This window comes from Taudactylus pleione, unplaced genomic scaffold, assembly GCF_031769625.1.
Source record: "Taudactylus pleione unplaced genomic scaffold, aTauple2 ptg000386l, whole genome shotgun sequence".
In the NCBI taxonomy this organism is placed as follows: domain Eukaryota; kingdom Metazoa; phylum Chordata; class Amphibia; order Anura; family Myobatrachidae; genus Taudactylus; species Taudactylus pleione.
In genome coordinates, this window is record NW_028284787.1 from 1727006 (window position 1) to 1750676 (window position 23671).

The window sequence follows — 23671 nt, forward strand, 5'->3', positions numbered from 1 at the left end:
TTTGCTTACAATAATTGAGTCAGTCTACAAAGCAAACTCCAATTTCTGTAACTATTTATTCCATCCACAAACATATCCAACCTCATGAATTAAATACTCTCTACCAGAGGTATTAGAGATCCCCAGAATCCTCCACAAACTCATAGTAATTTACTTATGGCATTGCAAACAGACCAACAATCTTATAAAATGCAGGTAGATAAATTCCCTCTGCTACGTATACTTACCAAGTGGGTACATTTGGCTTTCCACTAAACATTTGCTCTCAAGCCAGTAGGATGATATATTAGAACTTTCAAAATCATTAACAGACTCCCAGTTCTGAACTTCCAATGACAGATTTTCTATTGTGGATCTAATACTAAGTCAGATGCACCTCTTATTACTGATGCAAATAGGGAGATAGCTTACAGTGCATGAGCAGAAGCGAATTTACAAATTTTTCCACATACTGTATCGCTGAGCAATTTAGAGTTAGACAGATCTTGGCTGGATCTCTCTTTGTTTGAAATCAGATTTTCAGGGTAGGAACTAGTTGGCATCAATGCGATCATATGGAACTGTTCTGTCTTATGGGAGTGCTGTGGATACGTAGTTCCATGCTATTCTGAGTTGAGTTTAAAGGGAATGGAAGCCTGTTTCAGAAGAATCTCTTGCGCCTAGCATGGGGATGGAGCAAGTGCTGACACTAATGATTATGGTTGCAGTTGTGGACCAAAATACAATGGGTAGATCGGCTTCCCGCTGGAAGCCACATGGATTCCCGCATTAGCCCTATTGAAACCTGCATTAGCATATCATAGTAAATCTGGCTTCCGCAGCATCACACAAACACAGCCACTGTGTCCGACTAAGAATTAGCCCTGGAACAGTATGTGGAGTATACATCCAGTATTCCATGCATCTTTACTGAAGCAAGCCAATCCTCTACCAGACATTTGGGTTTAAGGACAGCTATAAGTTTTGATTTAAAGTAGTGAGGCCTTAGTGCAGGTTATTTAACAAAATGTCTGCTTCTTTCAGATTTCACCCTTTGCAGACCTTTATATTTTACTATCTGCTACTGGAAATAGTTGCTTAATAATATTTTTAAATTATGCTTTAATATGATTAGGGGACCATTCTGGACACTCACAACATGTATTACTGGTGTTTTTCCAGAAGTGTCATTGTTGCTACTTATATCTATGAAGATGGTTAGTCAATCATAACAATCTCTCTATAGAATATCCTGCTATACATAAAGAAAAATAACAATAGTACAATAAATATTAAATCTTATTTTGAAATCAAATATATTTAATTTTGCGTAATCTATAAAAATTTGTATTTTGTTTTATTTTTTATATCATTCAAAAACAGGAACTACCAGTATTGTTTTTTTTTTACTATTATTAAAATATGTTACACCCAGCTATTTTTGTAGGGGTAAAAACTCAATAAACATACTGCATTTTATTGTATTATCTATATAAAACATTTATTTTTATGATCTTTAAGGATGTATAGATACATAGAATATTTAGTGTAGTTAAGTAAATACTGTGAAAAATACACATTTATTCAGACAGAAATCTATATCATAAATTTTTCAAAATTCAGATATTTTACAGTTTATGAAAAGGAATATAGTGGCAGGAACAGGTTTTTTTTTAATCATATAATTTTCCCACAAGTTCCATTCAGATTGTCCATTGCCATAAGTCCATTTATACCACTGAGGTATTGTTTTATTTATTTTAATTTTATATCTGTTTGCATTCATGTCTAGTGCACAGTGCTTGTCGCTCAATTCTCCAGGTGCCTTCTTCATAGGTACAGTGACATATAGTGCAATCGTCAGTCTTTATTTCCCTTCCTGCTGGGATAACAACAGTCTCTGCAAAGCAGTTTGGTCCTAAAACAAAGAAAAACATAGTTAGAACCCTGTAATTTTCTCTTTGGATACAATAACAAAATTGTGATCTTTCAAAATACCCAGGGCCTGATTTAGCAAGGATCGCAATTGCAAAGCTGCATGCTATTATGGTTGTGATGGTGGATAGCACTGGGCCTCTGGCTAGCTGAGTGAGCCTCAGCTTACTCAGACTGGCTGGCTTGCAAGCCCAAGACACTGCATTGATCAACACAGATCCTGGGCTGGCCACTCCCAGAAAATTTGGTAGACATGCCCCCATTTCTGGGAACGACAGCTGCCCCCACACTGCGCCTTAAATGCTTCTGCATGTCAATCAGACAGAAGCATTCAAGGGTCTGCGTGCGACTACGCAGGACCCATTCTACACACTCACAGAATGAGTCCTGCGCACGCGCAGATCCCCGATAATCGGGAATCTGCAATCAGCAATGCATTTGCGTGCACTGATGAATCAGGTCCTCAGTGTTAAGATCCAGTTTTAAATTGCTGTACAATATGACATTAGAGTAAAGCATTAATTTAATCAGGAAATTATAGTAGAAAGCATTGGCAATTTTCTAGTTTATTAAACTTAAAATGTTCTCTAAAACATTAAGGCCCTGATTCAGAGCCGGACGCTCTGAATCAGGGCCCACCTCCATTAATATGGAGCGTCCTCCTGGACGCTCGTATAGCTGTGGGTCACCACCCACAGCATATACGAGCATGCAAAATGATGGTCGCGATGGTCTTGACCATCGCGTCCATCGGAACTGCGAGCGAAAGCCTGCAGTTGGGTTTTTCAACCGCAAGGCCAGGAGTGATTTTGGCTCTATCAGAGCCAAAATCACTCCCACTGACATCACTAGTGATGTCAGTGGGGCCGGCTTCAGACGGTAGGCGTTCCCTTGGGAACGCCTCCGTCTGGCAGGCACGCCCCCGGCACGCCCAGCAAAGGGGGCGTGCTGTCAGTCACCATCGACAGCATGCCCCCTTTGATGAGACACTCCGAGCGAAGGAAAGTCCTTCGCTCGTCGGGTCTCGCGCATGCGCACGACAGAGCTCCCTCCATTGTGCGTATGTGCAGTGGGGACCATCGACCCACTTGCGAGCGGACAGCTGTTCGCGAGTGGGTCTGAATGAGGGCCTAAATATTGATGATGTTTTACCTCAAGGAACCATCTTTTTGTTAGATATCATAAAATATAATACATTTTTATTTTGAAACATTCTGAAATGAATTGCATTTAGTACATGGTAAGATTAACTGGAAAATAGATTGAATAATATAAGCAATACCAGCATCTGAAAAAAATTATTATCTATAATCATTTGACCTCTGTTTTCGAAACTTTATACTGAGTACAAATTAGAATATACTCTAAAATGTAAAACATAGATCTGCTGAAAGCATTATTAGTTACTATAAGCAGTAAATCTAATGAACAAATAGGTCAGCAGTTGCTTAAGCATTCAGGGCTTGAACCAGTTTAGCATTGAATATATGGAAAGTACGGTAAAGTTATTCTTTTCCGTACTGTCTAGAATTACATGATATTTTTAGATCTTACTATCCCATTATAATGTAATTAAATATTAACCAATACTGAATCTTAGCTAAAAATGCATGAATATATTTCGTTCTTTAAAAGTGGTTTCATCCAATATAAAACAGCATTTTATAATAGTTTGTTCAGACTTGCAGGAAAAATATGCCATTCATCTCTGTGAGAGGCTCTTTTTGAGTATGCAGTCCACAGTATATTCCATGTGTGACCTTATTTTCCAATCTTACCCTGTACATTTTATTTACACTTTGTTTTATATACATGCTTAGCAAAATATTTGGATAATGTCATATAAAGTACTGTATTTTTTCCCTCACAGTAGTTGCGATAATGAAATATGTACAGCTACACAACCTGAGACATTTATGATATAAATGTGCTGTAACCAATCGGCAACAAGTGGACGGCACTCAGGAGACTCCACAACCAAATAAAACAGCAATATTTTGCTTGTCAGGTGTCAACGATTCTGAGCTGTGCCTCTTTTATTAAGACTTTCAGTGTGCTGTAACCCTTAACAACCAGTGTAACCCATAACAACCAGTGACGTGCAGTGTGGTAAATGGCTGGGGAGGCACTGGCTAGTATCAAAGCCAGATTTACAGATACATATATGAACCCGAGAGTTCATGTGGGCATTATACAAAGGTGCAGCAGTATACAGTGCTGGTAATTTGGTGTGTTTTGATCAGGGATGTGCAGAAAAGGTAGACCCTGTCATACACTTTTTACTCCAGAGTTTTGACAATAAAAATTATTAAAATTATTATTTTTAGTATTATCCTTTATTTATACAGTGCCACAAAGGTTCTGCAGTGCCTTACACAGTACATAAATGAGCACACAAGAGAAACAGTTATTAGCAGTACAAAACAATGCAGGAAAAGGGCATAGTTTATAAACATAGCTGCATACCACAAGCAGCAGGGCGTCAGCAACCAAGTGTTAGGTGCCAGCTGGGGAGTTAGGAGTACATGATAATATAAGAAGGAGAAGGAGAAGCATGTGAGGGACGCGGGCCCTGCTCGTGAAAATAAATGAGAAAATGGACATGTATGCGTTGTTAGGTGGTAGATAATTTAGAATGTGAGATCCAGTGAAGCAGGATATGAACCACTCAACAACCAACTGATATACTAGACATTTAGCCTGAACAGCCAGTTGTGCTTGTATGTGTGCAGCATGGGGGCAGGGACATACAGGCTCTTGTTGGTCACTGCACCTTGAACAATATGAAAATAGAGAATATTGATTCATGTAGTGAAAGGAAAAACAATGGCACTGATAAAAGGCCATAGACACTTATCTCTATTATCACAATGGTGACCACAGCTAAAATAAAACAAAGCTCTGATGTGGTCCCTTAAAGTGAAATCAAAACATTAAAAATAAATATGTAACATGTAATCCAGTAGCGCTGTGTAACATTGTGGCCAAATGATACTAAAAAAGATTAGAATGCTCATAATTACTAATCAATAAATATTGAATGACGTATCTCTAAGAAATGTATACATTTTTGTATGGTTTTAGAGGAGACAAATTTACATATTGGAAATTGCATATTCAAATTCTACTCATTTATTCTACTCATCACTTTTATTAGAGGTTTTTCTTAGACCCAGCAAAAATATATCACAAATACATTTAATGATGTTTTCTTCCTGATAGAAATCATAAAATATTGTATACTATACTCTATATACAGTACCGTAGATTGGTGGGTGCTGGAATGATTATTAACATGTTCCCATAAATTAGGTTTCCAAACTGGTGTCATTTTCTGTATATGAATTCTAAATTTCAATTTAGCTCTGTATATTCGATGTAATGTCTCTGTTTACAAATGTTATACAATTATAACATGTACAAAAAAACTATTTAAAAGTGTAAAGGGATTAAGCCAATAAAATAATAGGCTCTTATTTATTTATTAAATGGACAGAGTATTGCAACAGTGGATCACAACACAGCAAACAAAAAACAACTAGGCAGAAAGTGACCATGGGAGAGATGAATTAAATCTTGGAGAGAGATAAAGTTGTACAAAGCAACCAATCAGCTTCTAACTATTGTTTACCTAATACAGTCTTTGAAATGACAGTTGGACGCTGATTGGTTGATTTGGGTAAGTACCCCACTTTATTTCTCTCCAAGGCTTGATACATCTCCCCTCAAGTGAGAACAAGAGTAACATCAAATCAAAGATGTACAAAGAGGTAAATACAAAAAGTGCAGATTTATCAATTCATGTAGTTGGGGCAGTTTGGGCAAAGAGAGAAGAGAATTGATGTTGGAAGAAGGGAGGGGCGGGGGTTGTCCACACAGGTGAGAACTAAATTGGAGATACCAGGAGGATCGTAATATAGAATAGCAGCATGGAAGATCCACATCACATGTTAAGTGGAGGTTGGTTAAACCACAAAGTCCAAAGGGCCCATGCCTTGTGAAATGATGTGACAGAGTTCCACGGGGTGCTTGTAATATACTCCATCTTATAAAATACCATACTCAATTACAAAGTAAGGTAAAAAAAGGAGAGGTCCTTTTTAAAGATAATTAGACACATCCTAACACAGAAAATATGTTGATATGGTGAAGCAGGACATGTAGGGGATCTCCACCAGAGATGCAGAAAAGACAGAGAGTCTGAGACATCTGGGTAAATGTAGACATTCTCCTTATTAGAGGAATTCATGGAGAATTTAGCCAATATAGGATTTAGCCATGCCTTCAAAAATATCAGATAGATTAGTGGTACTGTATAAAATGCTGATGTGGGGCCCTTTAAATAGTGGCCAGTGAGGCAGAAGTGATCAAATGCTGAAACAAGTCTTCTTTAAAGATGTGCATCAATTGAGTAGAAGAAATGCCTAATCAGCAGATACTGTTGGATCTGCACCCCTGGACAGCTAGCAGTTAAGTGAATATAGTGAAAACCCCTTCTTTTAAATGGGTTTTAGAAGCAAACAAAACCACACCCTGGATCACTTAGAGGGCACGTGAATAAAGAGTCCCAGAAGAAATGCAGGATTACCTCAGAGGGAGACTATCAGACATGAAGATGGAGAAAGGTTGGACATCTTGTTCTAGTATGTTCATATGGTCATGAAGTTGCAAATTAAGAAACTGATACTGTTCCTATATGTTCAATGAGGTTATGTGCAAGGAGTGTGAGACAAGTTATTATATGAGTAACATTTAGAACATGTGCAGAAAATCTACAAACAGATATAGTGGAATATTTATGCATATTCAAACCCCAGAGGACTTTATTACTTCTACAGTACCTATACCGAGACAGTTTTTCTGAATCACTCAATCACACTAGAGGTATTTTGGACATAGACTTTATTGAAGTCATTTGGAATATATAGGAAAATACAAATTAATTACACGTATTGAATATGTTGATACTGAAGTCCATTCGTTAGTGGATATAGGACTTATAACAACTGAACACCTGAGGCATAGGTGTTGTACATTTGGACAATCATTATATATTACAAAAAATTGGTCATTTGAGACATTTGGGGGTATATTTTATCGAAGTTCTATTTAGATCGATTTTGTGTATTGGGTGATTATGAATTCGATCTGCATTCGATTGTGAGCATAAGAGATTTACTAAAGTCAAAATCGAATGTAAAATCGAATATAAAACCTAATCCCCTTCAAAATCCAATATAGTCTAAACACTGATACTTTTACATAGACCAACATAGGATACCCTGATTTACTAATATTTGATTGGAAATCGAACACCAAATCGAACACAAAATTGAACTTTAAATCCCCAAAATAACAGACATCCTTCATGCTGGCGATTTTAGAATGAGCAGGTGTCAGTTACACAGAAACATGCACAAATCTGTGATAAAAGACCTTTTAAAAATGTAAAATAAAAAAAACGTTGTGGGGTCCACCCCTAAAAGCACAACCCAGCAGCAGGCTTTTCTGAGTTGGCCTTGGTTGTGATAATACATGGGAAAAATACATAGGGGTCCCCTGTATTTTCATCAGACTCAGTGAGCTAGTTCTGATTATGGAAATATGGGGGACAAAATGAGTAGGGATCCCCCATATTTTCCAAAACCAGGACCAGACTCTTTCTAGCAGTGGTGTACCCTTTCCCTGAGTCCCCCGGCCAAAACATTCACACCTGACTGCTAGTCAGCCTAGGCCAAGGATCCCTGGAGAGGTGGGGACCCCCCAATATAGGTGTTTCCCCTCTCCATGGCACCCCAGGCTTGGACTGATAGCCCAGGGCTATCTCTGACACCTTAGGGCAGTACTGTACACTTTCTAGTGGTGGTGTACCCTTTCACCAGGTCCACCAGCAAAAACATTCACACCTGACTACTAGTCAGCCTAAGCCAGGGATCCCTGGAGAAATTGGGAACCCTAATAGAGGGGTTTCCACTTTACAGGGCACCCCACTCCAAGACTGATAGCCCAGGGCTAACTCCAACACCCCAAGGCAGTGAGTGCTGGGTTGATTGTGTTAAAAATTAGATTAAGTAATATTGTCTTTTACAATAGAATTAAAGGTTCCAGCAAGCCTCCCGGCATGCAGGTACTTGGAGAACCACAAGTACCAGCATGTGGGGCATTAAGGGCACACTGGTACCTCTAGTTTTCCTGCAAAAGAAATATTAAAATAAAGACAGGACTCACACACTGCAAAAGCACAACTTTATTACACTCACACATACTGTACTCACCTACAAACCCTGTAGCCATTCATGTCCTCTTCTTTATGTGGGCATCCACATTTTCACTAAACATAAAAATGTCAAGACCCAAGCCACAAACTTACTCTAATATTACCTACCTGTTCCCACCATTGAAGACAATGGTGAGAACCGCTCATTGGCTGAGAGAAGTGGAGGCTCACCTCTCTGAGACAGCAAACGCTCAGCCCATGCATTTCTATGTGAAATGCCATGGCTCAACCATCAATTTGGGACGTACCATCCTTAGAGGAAGCCCATGGCTCAGGTCTTGGTGTTTTTTTGTTTTGTGAAGATGTGGATGCCTACATGGAGAAGAGGATATGAATGGCTACAGGGATTGTAGGTGAGTATGTGTGAGTGTAATAAAGTTAGAATTTTATGGTGTGTGAGTCTTGTCTTTAAAATGATATTGCTTTTGCAGGTGTATTTATGGTTCTCCAAGTACCAGCATGAGAGAGAGGCTGCTGGGACCTGCAAAAGACAATATTACTTCATCTAATTTTTTACACAATCAACTCAGCACCCACTGCCCAGGAGTGCCGGGGATAGCCCTGGCTATCAGTCCAAGCGGAGGGTGCCTTGGAGAGGGGGGACCCCTTTATTGGGGGGGTTCCCCACCTCCACAGGGATCCTGGCTTGAGCTGACTAGCAGTTAGGTAAAATGCTTTTTGCTAGGGACCTGCTGAAAGGGTACCCTGGCTGCGGCATTACACCCCTGCTAGAAAGAGTCCAGTGCTGGTTTTGGAAAATATGGAAGACCCCTTCTTATCTTTTCCCCTGTATTTCCAAAACTAGAACTGGCTCACTGAGCCTGGTGCTGGTTGATGAAAATACGGGGGACCCCTACTTCTTTTTCCTCCATATTTTCACAACCATGACCGGCTCAGAAAAGCCCGGTACTGGTTGTGCAAGTATGGAGTGACCCATGTGTTTTTTTAATTTTACACTTTAATAGGTTTTTTCACACAGAAGCATGCATGGATCTCACAGATCTGTGCATGTTTCTGTGTAATCGCCAGCATGAAGAAGGTCTATTTTGGGGGGAATTTTAAGTTCAATTTTGTATTCGATTTGGTGTTCATTTTGGACATGGGCATCCAAAATCGAACAAGAAATCACTAGTCAGACTCAAAATCGAACCACATCTAATTTGATTTAGAAAAAGCTTACAAATTCAAATATTTGTAAATGTGAGATTTTGACAGTGATATCTACATTTGATTTGGTTCGATTTCAAGTGAGCTAAATCGAACATAAAATGCAAAATCGAACTTTGATAAATATACCTATTAGTCATCTTTGTATGAATTCATTATTGTAACATGTTATATGGCTTTCTGAAACAGCCCCATTTCAGGACAGCAAATTCTAATGGTGAGATATTTCTAAGATGTTAACAAGGGTGTGGGCTCTCTATTAATGTTGGAAGCACAACAGGTATATATGCATCTATATTGTTATGCTACTAAAGTGCGATTAGCCTGTATGTTTGTGTTTTCCTCTACACCTAATGTATGCATGGCACTAATGCTGCTGAATTTCAGTTGTACAAATTGTGAGATTGGTCCATCTATGCATAGGCACTACATGCTTAGCTTACATTTGTCTATCCCCTAAGTACGTTCTGAGCAGATGTTTGTAAGCCGCTAATTGAGTCCCTACATATAGCTTTTATTATGAATAATCATAAGAGGCAGCAGTTTTACTCAGATAGGAAGATAGAAAAACATTAGTGATAGTAACGGATCACTACAAGTAGGAAATTAAATCTTGGATACAAACATCAACTTTCAATGTAGTGAATCAGCAAGCTCAAGCCTCAAGGCCGATTTTCACAAACAATCCAAAGTATAGCAGATAAATAATACAGAAGGCTACACACTGTTGACACAAAACTCTTGGTATCAATATGCAGTTTGTTCTGCATTTAAAATATGACTCTATTTTAAGAATCACCTTGGTTTTTTTTTCACTTGGTAAAGTGTTATTATGTATACAGTAAATGTGGACTGAAAAATCATAGTTTACTCATTTATAATTCACTTTTACTATTACTCATCTTTTAATAATAGTAAATTGGAAAAAAAATCTGTTCATGATATAGCACAATAAGCAATTACATATTTCGAACATTATCAGACACATCTTGCACATATCCATATTAATTTGTATACTTAATTTAAAAATCTGCATCCAGGTCACTGAAAGTTTTACAATTTGGTGAACATGTTTCTTGTAGTGTAACATAGCCATTTAACCGTTGCAGTTATAAAGTGGTACAGGTGTTGAAATATAATTTATCTATTTAATATGCAACATGGAGGCTGTGTATAAGTGGTTCAAAGCAAGTTGGCTTTTTTCCTTTTCTGCATAATTTACTTACTCATGTAATTTGGTCTCTCCCAATGGACCTCCTCACCCTCCCATGTGAGTGGGCATTCGCTTGACCTGGTCTTTACTCACCGTTGTGATATTTCTGATTATTCCAATTCCCCATTCCCCCTCTCTGACCATCACCTTCTCTCTTTTAACTTATCACTCTCTCTCCTTCCCCCCCTCTACTGCCTAAGGCCACTATCACTAGGCGTAACATTGAGGCTATCAACACCATATCCTTCCCTACATGACTCGCTTCTCTCTCCTTTGCTCTCTCTCTCTACTGCCCTGAACAAGCTGCTTCCCTATACAGCACCTCCCTTACTTCTGCTCTTGACTCTGTTGCTCCGGCTATCACTACTCACCCTCGCAGATCCACACTTGAACACTGGCACTCCAAATGCACCAGATATCTGCAAAAGTGTTCCTGAACTGCCACGCGACAGTGGAGAAGGTCACACTCTAAGGCAGATTTTCTCCATTTCAAATTTATGCTCTCATCCTACAGTGCTGCCCTTTCCCTCTCTAAGCAGTCATACTGTACTTCAAGCACCTCATCTCCTCTCAGTCCTCAAATCCGTAGCGTCTCTTCACCCTGAACTCCCTCCTCTGCCCACCCCCTCCTTGCCTTCCTGCCTTGCTCTCTGCCATTGACTTTGCTTCCTACTTCACATCTAAAATTGACTCCATACATCAGGATATCATATCCCACCAGTCCCCCAGCACTACACCTCCTCCTTTCCTGGGTCATCCCTCCCCTTACATTTTACCTACACTAACATCCTTATCCCCTGTATCTGGAAAGGAAGTCATGGCTCTTATCCAGTCCTCCCCCCTTCCACCTGCCCCTTAACCCTATCACTTCACATCTCCTCCGCTACCTCTCTCCCTGTGCCTGTTCCTATCTTGCCCACCTCCTCAATCTATCCCTCTCATCTGGCACTGTCCCTTCTGCATTCAAACATGCCCTTGTCTCCCCCATTCTTAAAAAAACCTACTCTTGATCCTAACACTCTCACCAACTACTGACCCATCTCTCTCCTCCCTTTTGCATCCAAACTCCTTGAGCGTATTGTTTACAACTGCCTTACCACCTTTCTTTCCTCCCACTCCCTCCTTGACCCTTCAGTCTGGCTTCCGTTGTCTCCACTCCACAGAAACTGCCCTCACTAAAGTCAGCAATGACCTCCTTGCTACCAAATCCAAAGGCCACTACTCTCTACTCATTCTCCTTGACCTTTCTGCTGCTTTTGACACTGTGGACCACCCTCTCCTGCTTCAAATCGTTCACTCCCTTGGTCTATGTGACACTGCCCTCTCCTGGCTATCCTCCTACCTCTCTGATTGATCCTTCTCTGTCTCCTCTCATGGCTTATCTCCCCCCCCCTAGGTGTTCCCCAAGGTTCTGTTCTCGGACCACTCCTTTTCTCAATTTATGCATCCTCTATAGGTGAACTCATCAGCTCTTTTGACCTCCATTATCATCTCTATGCTGATGACACTCAGAAATACCTTTCCTCCCATGACATCTCTCCCTCTCTCCTCACTCGTATCTCCAACTGTCTTTCTGCTATATCTTCCTGGATGTCCCAGCGATTTCTTAAACTTAATATGTCTAAGACTGAGATGATCATCTTCCCACTCTCCCACATAACCTCACCTCCCACTATTTCTTTATCAATTGATGGCACAACTATCTCCTCTAGCACCAAAGTGCACTGTCTTGGAGTTATCCTTGACTCCTCCCTCTCCTTCAAACCACATATCCAGAACCTCTCACAGTCCTGTCATTTCCATCTTAAAAATATTTCCAGGATCAGACCCTTCTCATCCAGGATGCTACTAAGACCTTAATACACTCACTGGTCATCTCCAGATTGGATTACTGTAACCTTCTCCTATCTGGCCTCCCCAACTCCCATCTCTCTCCACTCCAGTCTGTACTCAATGCTACCGCTCGACTCATCTTTATTGCCAAACGCTCTTCATCTGCCTCCCCTCTCTTACAAGCCCTCCACTGGCTCCCCTTCCCCTTCAGAACCCAATTCAAGGTTCTCACACTCGCTTACAAAGCCCTCACACAATCCTCTCCCATTTACATCTCTGACCTCATCTCCCTTCACTCTCCTGTCCGCCCTCTTCGTTCAACAAATGCACACTGCCTTTCATGCCAACTGATTACTTCCTCCCACTCCCACCTCCAAGACTTTACCCATGCTGCTCCCCACCTTTGGAACTCTCTCCCTCTCCCCAGCAGACTCTCCACCTCTCTACAATCCTTCAACCGGGCTCTCAAGACCCACTACTTCATCAATGCTTTCCAGCTCTCATCCTAACTTGTTGCTACATGCCCCCTCCCTGTCTTCCCCATCTGTATCATGCCCATCTGTTTGCCCCTCCCCTTGAGAATGTAAGCTCTTGCGAGCAGGGCCCTCTACCCTCTTGTGCTTCTCCTTACTTTATGTTCATCTACTTCTTACTCACCACTAGGACACCTTGGTGCCTATGCTTTGTTGCTTAATTGGGTGTTATTGCCCCCTATGTATCAATGTATATTATCCATGTCCTTGTCCTTCATTGTATTGTATTTTACTGTAAGTCACTTTTTGGTTATGTACCTTGTAAGGCACAGTGGAAAATTTGTGGCGCCATATAAATAAATGATAATAATAATAATAATAATAATAATAATAATAATATAAAAATATAAATATAGATTCACTGAGAACCTGTTCTACCGAGGAAAAGGGACAGTGTAAGATGAATATAATAACCATGGTGGACAGGTAGATGGGATTAATAATTTAAAATGTACATGTTACTGCATTCTGCAGTGTGAACATGAAGAAGCAGCAGTTGGCGCTACTCTTTAGAAGGCATGAAGGAACCTATGTGGTAGGAGTAAGAGAAGCACTGGGGCATATCTGACAGCTGTGTATAGGTTTGTTTTTTCAGAATTGCTCTATGTGATACTAGAGGTACCAGGAAGGTTTTCAGGGCCTGCTGGTACTGGTAGATTGTGCCCCATAAAACAAATGGACCCCAAGTTTGTGTATTTGTCGCGAGAGATTGTGAGATAATCATTATTAGTACAGATGCTATCACTTAATCATATGTCAAGCCACTCATACCTTGCTTATGGTAATATTATAAGAAATACGTTTTTTTTACAGAATGTTTATATGACGGGCCCACCTAAAGCCATCATGCTCAGGAACCATGAGTTCTGCACAGATCCGTAAGTAGACTTTTTGGTGCCTTGTGTCAGAGAGAGCATTGGTGCCCCCTCCTCCATTTTTTAAATAGGGACATAAGATTGTGCACCTTAAAAACGCCCATGGCGTCATGGTCAAGGGCTAGGGAGGAGAAGAGGAAGCTACAAATGGGAATGATAATAAACAGGAAAATTGACAGACCCAAACAGCACCCCCTGCCCTGCTGTGCCATGGCACTGGTCGCACTACCCTAGTTACGGCCCTGGTTCTGCAAGCCTCATCATAATGAAGCAATTTATGATAGCCAGGGCCTGCTGGGAACAATATTAACATGCATTTTCTTTGGATGCATGTTACGTTTTGGAGGCAAATCTGGGGATGTTTTTACACACAGTTGCCAGCAATGTTATATAGAATATTCATGAGAGCTTACAATGAAAAATGTAATTTATATTTTTGGGGCTTTTTACCTTTATAAATGGAATAGGAATTGTTTGATTCATATAAAACCACATTTATAGGTATTTGCTCAGTGTGCTAGAGTTCAATTTCCAGTCTTTTATTAATTCATTAATTATTGAATAAATACTGTATACTCAGGCACCTACCTCTGTTATTACTATCTTTCTCAGTCAAAAGCTGTGGTTGCAGTCTGCTCTTTTCTCTTATGACAAGTCAGTATATATTACTTTTTTATCACTTTCAAAATCAAGAATAGATGCTTCCCACACAGGTTTGAATGTTTGCAGCCACTTTAAAATGAATACAGTTACCTTAAACCAGTGGATATAATTCCTCACTCTCTTTATATATAATAAAATGAAATAAATAAAAAACAAAAGTTCACACCTAAATATGTAAGTAAGTAAAGTTTACTTATTTAAGTGTGGACATTTGGTTATTTTTATTTTTTATTTATTAATTTACTTTTAATTTTGGACTTACTTATATTTGATTATGTATATTAGTGTAATTTTTTTCTGAACACATTATATTGCTTTGTGAGTTCGGTGGCACCTGTCAGTCTCTTGCATCTCTTTTCACATTGCATAATCTATATTGTTTATGTTTACCATGACTATGCCGAATCAGTTCCAACCGACAGGTCCTGGGTATCATTAATTGATATGGTATTTGGCTTGATGGTTGCTCAGACAACATTGCTTCACATCTGGTCTGCCAGGTGCGTGGGACTGTGGGCTTTGTGCATATGCCTCCGGTTCGTCTCGCTGGAAGTGACATCATATCCAGCAACACTCTGGGAACTGGCTTGCTGATCATTTGAGGAATTATGGATACTGGTGGCCGGCATGGAGTTTTTTACAGGTGAGTGGAGATTGATTGTTTGATTAGGCGCCATTTGTCTAATTTATAAGGTAGCTTTTTTTTTCATTTCTGGCTTGTGCCCTTGAGGAAAGCTGACAGTCTCACCAAAATAGCTGTTGGGCCACTGGATGATTACTCGAACACATGACTGACTGTGATGTTAAGTACTACGCCTGTGTTATGCTGCTTCATTGTGGATTATATGGCTACTAATATGTAAATACAATTTTTTGCATGTTTGCAATGGTGGTGTGCTTGTCTCTTTTAGCTTACTGTATGGCGATCGCTGGGATGCTCAATGTACTGTATGTCAGTCCTTGGGATGCAGTCAGGGGACCTACTGGATTGGGTGTATCACCAGGTCAAATGTAAGTATTTTGCTTCTACTGTATGTTCACTTTAAAGTGTTTATTTTCTAGGAAAAATTTACCAATTCTCCTAAAAAAGGTGTTGAATTCACTTAAAGTCACCAGTTGATACACAATTTATAGCAGTTTCCATATTTTATTATTTATGTATTTTTTCACAAATATTCTACTTTTATTATTATCTAAACACTCATTAGTTACCTTTACACACTTAATACTTTAACACTTCACTGTCACCCTTTTTTTCGTGTGATGCCCTGGGGAGGTCTTTCCCTGGACTGTCTTTTGGGGTGCTTGCGCCCCAGATGTGAACCCCAGAGTGTTAGGGACCTGCTCAATGAGGTGACCTTGACGATGGTGGGCAGGCCCGTATCATTGGCCATTGATATGCAATCTACCTCTGAAATTCTATTTAATAAATTTAAATGTAAACAGTAATGATCGCATAGTGCATCTGCAACTCTGTTTTTGTGTATGTTACGTTAAAATCTCAGCATGATGGCACCTTTCATTACCAGTAGGGTGTGCAGTCTAGAGCCCCTCCCTATACTTCATATTCATGCGCGCACGCAGGGGGGGTTTCTGAGTACAGCCTTGTCTCCGTCTCTGAATACTGCCATGCATTGCCCGCGGGTCACCTGTGGCCCCGGGTGCGATGGAGCTGTCGCTCCTCAGATAGAGAGCTCTGATTGGCAGAGCTCTCTGCGAGGATTTGGCCGAGGCGGGAGGAGCTATGCTTGCTGAGTAGCAGCAGCAGCTCCGCTGCACCCCAGCAGCGATCCTCCTCCTCCCTCCTCAGCGCTCGGTTTTGTAAGTATGCTTGCTTTCGTGTATGTATGCTGTGTGCAATCATGTTTGTGTTTATTTGTGTATGTATGTATGTATGCTGTGAGTAAGTGTGCTTATGTGAGTTTATGTGTGCTGCGGGTAAATATGCTTACATGTGTATGTGTGCATGCTGTGTGTATGTGTGCATACTTGTGTGTGTATGCTATGTGTGTGTGTGTACATATAGATATATATATATATATACTGTATATAGCTAGCAAGCACAAATGATCCGGTACTCACTGTATCAATATCCCAAATATATGCTCCGTGCCCTCCTTAAGGCGAATGGCGTCCCCAAAACTTACATCACACAGAGGCAGCACTTAGAGAACTTTGTAGATGCAAAAAAGGTGGCAAAGATTTAATGCAGAGGCATCAACGTTTCTGGACTACACATCCCTTCCTCAGGATGCACAATACATTATTCTTATTCTGTATTATGCATCCTGAGGAAGGGATGTGTAGTCTCTGACTGCCGCCTCTGAGTGATTATATATATATATATATATATATATATGTATGGAAACCCCCCCTTAAAAATCCTGTGTTTGCCCCTGATATTGTGTATTTATACACACATCTGAAGCTTGAGATTGCTCCAGTCTAGATTTGCACCCCTCCCCCCCACCCCCTCATATATGTTTTTAAGCAGGGACCTAGAATTTGACTGCACCAGGCATAATCTTAAGTAAGTCATATTTATATTGTTAGTGTCAGTGTATTTGGGGTGAGCGTTTGGACATGGGGCCCCCTGAGCTGTTCAGGCTGGACCTCTTCAGGGCATCACCATTTATTACATATAGTCACTTTGTATATCACCTTCATGTTTGTTTATTATTTATGTATTTTTTCACACATATTCTACTTTTATTATTATCTTAACACTCATTAGTTACCTTTACACACTTGCTACTTTAATAATTCACTGTCACCCTTCTTTTCGTGTGATGCCCTGGGGAGGTCTTTGGCTGGACTGTCTTCTGGGGTGCCTTGCATCCCAGATGTGAACTCCAGAGTGCTAGGGACCTGCTCAAGGAGGTGACCTTGATGTTGGTGGGCAGGCCCGTATCATTGGCCATTGATATGCAAACTACCTCTGAAATTCTATTTAATACATTTGAATGTAAACAGTAATGATCGCATAGTGCATCTGCAACTGTGTATGTTACTTTAAAATCTCAGCATGACGGCACCTTTCATTACCAGTAGGGTGTGCAGTCTAGAGCCCCTCCCGATACAAACTTTATAGCAGTTTCCATACTATAGACAAGTCTACAGACACATTCATTACAGAAATTATTTCACTGCTATCTTCCTGTTTTTTGAACTAATTGTAAAAAATAAATATTATTCAAGAAATAAAAAGTGTTGGTACTACGTACTTGTGTGTACCATCAGAAAAAGCACAAACCTTAATTCATTAAATGCTTTCATTATTTTATTGTATTAAACTGTATAAATTGTTCTAAATGCCAATGGAAATATACAAATTAAAAGAAATGACTGTAAATTGGTACAAATACTAAGAATATGCAGTAGTGTAAATCTTTATATATAGTAGGGCTATTGTTGTAGTTATTGTCTTTTTAAGTTCTCATGCTATTGGTATATATATATTGTTTAATGTAAATATCATTATTTGTTTCTGCATTTAGAGAAAAAATATTTTTGAAAAGTGTATTAGTTTTTTCTTTAAGTTCTGTCAAGTTTTGTAAAGCTTATATGAGTCTTGTATTATGTAAAATTTTGGATGACCTACATTTTCTCCTTTTCAATAAATTATTTACTTTAAATACTCAACTGTGCCAGTTCCCCAATACTGATAATGAGTAATTAAAATGGTCATCTGCTGTACAGAACAAAATGACAGCAAGTCTTATGAATAATGAAAAGAGGACATAGCATCCTACACCTGTTATACTTCTTGTCACCTTCACATCTTAAAAGTCAATTACTCTCTTAAACTACCCATTTTGTACCCCACAGGAATATTTGACTCTTGCTGTGTTTAAAAGGTTTTTGAGATACTTTCTGTATAAAACTCACAGAGGAAATACAAGTAAAGATTTATTGGTATACATTGAAATGCTTTGAAGCCTCAATTACATTTATCAAGGAATACTGAGGACAAGACGAAGTAAAACCATTATCTTGTTTTTTTGTGCTAAACAGATAATAAACAAACTATTTAAAAAGAGAGACTGTAAGGTAAAGTAAGAATGTATATAATAATGACATCATGCAGGTTTACATACAATGCCCTATACTGTATGAGGTTTTTTTAAATTGACCTACAGTAGATACTGTATGATAAAACACATTTAAATTAAAGATGTGCGCCGACCCCGTGTTTTAGTTTTGGATCTGGATCTCCCCTGGTTTTGGATCTGAATCTGGTTTTGGATTTTTTTCCTACGTGTTTTTTTTTCATGTTTTGGTTTTGGATCAGGATTTTTTGCAAAAAATCATAAAAACAGCTAAAATCACATCATTTGGGCCTGTTTTTGTTCCTACAGTATTATTAACCTTAATAACAATGATTTTCAGGCATTTCTAGGCATGTTTAACCACCTCACGGCTCACAATAGTGAGTTCACTATTTTTCACCAATATAGGCCAAAGGCTGCAGCAAGCTGGCTGACTAAATTAAGCAACAGAGCAGCGGCACAAACGCACGGTAGTTTAAAAAAACATCAGACATCTATGAAACATTTTCACACAGCAGTGGCAGAGAGGATGGCAGTTTAATAAACTATAATAATGTCAGTCGGCAATGCCCCAAATTGTGCCAAATGTAAAGGAAAGAGGTTCAAGATGGAAATGTCCCTCCCACGCACTCTTATGTGGGATATTAAAAAGGACATGCACAGTTTCACAAACCAAGCACTTTAGCCACTAGGACTGACACTTTTGTGGCTGAACTCCCTGGTTTGTTTGGGCCCCACAAAATTTTTTTGGAAGGACTACCTTCAATTATTAAGGAGGAGGTTGATGATGAGGTGTTGGTGGTGGAGATTGCATGTTATGGTCCAAACTGCTGGTAGCTGATACTGGACTGCTTGTTATTAATTTACAAATTATAATTTTGTTAAAAAATTGCAAGAACTCACTAAAAATGATGTAACAGGGAGGAGGTGCCTAGATGGTTAACGTCCCTTCCTCTGCTAACTTTGGCTTTACAATTGGAATAGATGCCTTCACAGCTGTTGTCAGAATTTATATTAAAATAATTCCACACCCAAGACGTTGCTTTTCTGGTTTTCTTTTTATCATTAGCAAGAACTGCTGCCACTGGTGGCTGATTTACACAAACCACATCCTTATCATCAACATTCACATTAGTGTCAGATAGGACACAAATTTCCCCCTCATCCTCCTTTTGCACTTCCTCCACACTATTAGGCTCAATTTTGATTATTTCACCATCTAATACTAGCTCAGCCGTCATGGTGTCAGTGATCCACTGTGAAACTGGGTGACAGCTGTTATACTTACTTCCTCTATCAAAGGACTGTTTAATAGTAATTGTTTTTTAAATTACTTCCGATCACGAATGAGGATGTAGACGATGACGCAGGTGTTGGTGTTGGAGATCGAAGGCGCATCTCACAGAGAGGGAGCAGGTAGGTGACACTGGACTTGTTACGCTTTGAGTTTTGGAACTTGGCGACGTACACTTTGATATTTGATGAATGCGCTTTATAAGTGACGTAACAAGGAGGAGGTTCCTAGGTGGTTTAGGTCCCTCCCTCTACTCACTCTTGCATGGCAATGGGCACATATGGCTTGACAACTGTTGTCCGGATCGGGATGGAAATAATTCCACACGTGAGAAGTAGATTATTTTGTCTTTTGTCCCGGCTTGACAACAATGGGCTTTGGCTTTTTCAAACCATGGGCAACAGCTGTTGCCTTACTTACACAAAGGACATCCTCAGCATCAACATCCTCATCACCAACACCAACATCCTCATCATCCTTAGCGCCTTCATCCACCAAAATATCCTCCTCCTCCATGTGCAATTCCACAGAAGCATCCTTAATGACTATGTGAGCAAGATATTGACTGCCCTTCCCCGCATTTACAGAGGGCACACAAATGTTGGAACTTGGAGGATCCTACAGTACACTAATATTTAGGTCGGGCTCACACATGGCAACCACGGACACACTTGCACTCTCCTCAGGGATTTGTGATTTTGATTTCACAGGGTGCACAGTTGGTTTTTCAGGAGCTGTCTTAACAACTTTCACATTTTTAATTGGACCACCACCACTACTACTACAAGCAGAAGGGCTATCAGAATAAGCAGACTTTCAATTTTTCTTTCTTAATTTCATTAAAACCTGCTTTACTATTGCTACCATATCGTTGGCGTGACTTTGGCCCTGGGGCATGGGCCTTCCTAGAGGTCAAAGAAGTTGACAGCTTTGCACTGCTGCCGGCAGCTACAACATGTGGTTCTTGGCCTTACGCTCTGTGACAGCCCTCCATATTTTTTCTGCAGTCTAGAAGCAGTGTCACAATCACCAATAGTGTAGCAAAGGTGCGTTTGCAAAATTAACACACGTGCAGTCGTGCGCACACACAAAAATATTAGAAAAAACGACAAATGATGATTTATATTTTTAGTCAGCTCCAGAAGAACTTGGCCGCAGAGTAACGATTGATCACGACTGGAGTCTGGCAGCACAAGGTTGCAACTTGCGTTGCTGGCTGGATCTTGTCCACTAATGGGGTTAAGCTGAAAACCCACCCACACAAACAAGAAACAAATATGACACTTTATTTGTATTTTTTTTTAAGAACGATTGGAGTCTGTCAGCACAAGGTCACAACTTGCATTACTTTCTGGATCTTCTCCACTACTATGGTTAAGCCGAAAACCCACCCACACAAACAAGAAAAAAAATATGACACTTTATTTGTATTTTTTTTTTAAGAATGATTGGAGTCTGTCAGCACAAGGTTGCAACTTGCATTACTTTCTTGATCTTGTCCACTACTACGGTTAAGCCGAAAACCCACCCCCACAAACAAGAAAAAAATATGACACTTTAATTGTTTTTTTTTTTATTGAACATGACTGTAGTTGCTGAATCTTGTGCACTACTGTGATTCAGTCTAACAGCCACGCGCACACAGAAGAAAAAAATATATAAGACAGTGACACTTGTATTGGTTTTTTTTATTGAACACGACTGTAGTCACTTGATGTTGTGAGCTACTGTGGTAACAGCCGCGCACACACAGAAGAAAAAAATATATAAGACAGTGACACTTTTTTTTTTTTTTTAAGAACAACTGGAGTTGGGCAGCACAAGGTTGCAAGAGCTGGCTGGCTCTTGTGCGCTACTGTGTTAAAGCATGCATAAACAAAAAAATATATAAAGACACTTTTTTTTTTTGACTTTTTTTTTTTTTTTGGAGTCCAGAACTTGGGCCCAGAGATGGACCCAGCACAAGCCCAGGACACAGCAGACAGCCAAGATGGATCACCAAACAGCACCGTGACCAGAGACCAGAATGGATCAGCAGACAGCACAGTGACAGCACCATGACCAGAGAGACCAGAACGGATCAGCAGTCACCAGCCCAGGACACAGCAGATAGCACCTGTACCTCTCCCAGCCCTATACTACCCACCCTCCCTGTGCACTTTACACAGTTGGAGTGGAAATTGTGTCTGTCGCGTGGTCCCTTATATACTACGTTGATCATAGAGACGAAAACACGCGAACTGCGAGATTTCCATCTCTATGGTTTTGCCTCGGTTTCAAGAACCGAGTAAGGCGGGAACCTCCGAGCCTGCTTGGATTCGACTCGGTTATGCTAAATTCGGGTGGCCTCAGTTCTCTGAGAACCGAAAGCGCTCATCTTTAATTTAAATAATAAAAGTCAGTTACACTTTGTGGTTTTAAAAACTGATTTAACCTCCCTCGTTTTATGTATGTTAGAGGTCACAGCAGGTGGCACCCTTGAAGAAGTATGGCCCCCACTTAAAAGGATTACATTTGCATAACTGATAGCAGTAGGGAATATTGTGCCTTATTAGCAGCACAACTGTAAACATCGTAGCAAAGCAATATGTTTAAAGTTTTTTAATGCCGACACAGTTAAAATGCTTTGAGTCACATTACAACCATGTCAGTATTATTCCATCAGCATTCTAACATCAGCACATTCACTGTCGATATATAATGACTATTGACAATATGACTACTTCCCTGGAATAGGATTGTATAGAAGTCTGTGATGAGTCAGTACCTGGAGTGTGTACTAAAACTATATCTTTCTTTGGTCCAAAAATAGTCCTTTTGAAGAAATACAGATTATTCTTTTACTTGCACACACCTAAAATTTAAGGATTATAATAAAATACAATTGTAAATTAAACAGGACTTTTCATAGAGCTGACATTAGTAAATTAGTTTTCAGTCTCTAGTACATGTCAGAAACATGTAGGTGTAAACTTACTAAGAATAATTTTTTGGTGAGATTAAACATTACCTGTTTGACATGAATACACTCGAGTTTGTCCAGAGCAAACATGCAATTTTACTAAGATTAATTTTTTACGAAATCTTGTTCTTCAATGGTGTATGTATTTGTGTTTTTTTGTACGAATTATGTCCAAAACAGAATGGGTTTGAATTGAAATACCGGTGGCTAAATCCTGACAGTGAAAACCCTATGGTAGGGGATCCTAACCCTCCTCTCTCCCACCCTAACACTTCTTTAGGGGTGTCTAACCCTAACCTCCCCCATAGTGCCTAACTCTAACCTCCCCCCAGAGGTGCCTAAACCTAACCGTCCTGGGGGGGTGCCTACCCCTAACCTCTCCCTAGTGGTGCCTAACCCTAACCCCCACATCCCCTAGCCTAACCCTAACCTTTCACGGGAGGATGCCTAACCCTTTGTCCCCCCATGGGTCACTAAACCTAACCCACCCATCCCCGGGCTAAGTGTTATACTTACCCATCAGATGACTATCGGGATGGCAGGGGGTAGGTCTTCCGGCATCAGGATTAAAATAGGTGTTGGCATTTCGATGCCTATGTTAATTCCCATGTCGGGCAGGAAGTGTAGTTATTTAGACCGGCGGCATTGCATCCGCCGGTTTAATAACTACATCCCGTCCAAAGCAGGGGCATGCAAAACATGCATGAACATGAAGCCTGCACAGATCAGTGAGATCCATGCAGTGCTTCTGTGAGTGTCATTGTAAAAAATAGAAAATAAAAACAGTGCCACCCCCTAAACATAACCATCACTGGACTTTTTGAGCTGGTTCAGGAAATATGGGGGAAAATGGAATGGAAGTTTCATGTATTTCCCTAAACCAGCACCAGG

General features: G+C 40.0%; 1 protein-coding gene across 1 annotated transcript in view; it reads right to left on the minus strand.

Annotated features, from left to right (window-relative positions):
• Positions 1-1504: 1504 nt before the first annotated feature.
• VWC2 (von Willebrand factor C domain containing 2) overlaps positions 1505-23671 on the minus strand; it is a 582935-nt gene continuing 560768 nt past the window's right edge. Inside the window, exon 4 of the mRNA XM_088445627.1 lies at positions 1505-1897. Within this exon, the coding sequence (XP_088301753.1) occupies positions 1746-1897 (152 nt within the window). The 3' untranslated portion in view covers positions 1505-1745. The remainder of the gene's footprint in view (positions 1898-23671) is intronic.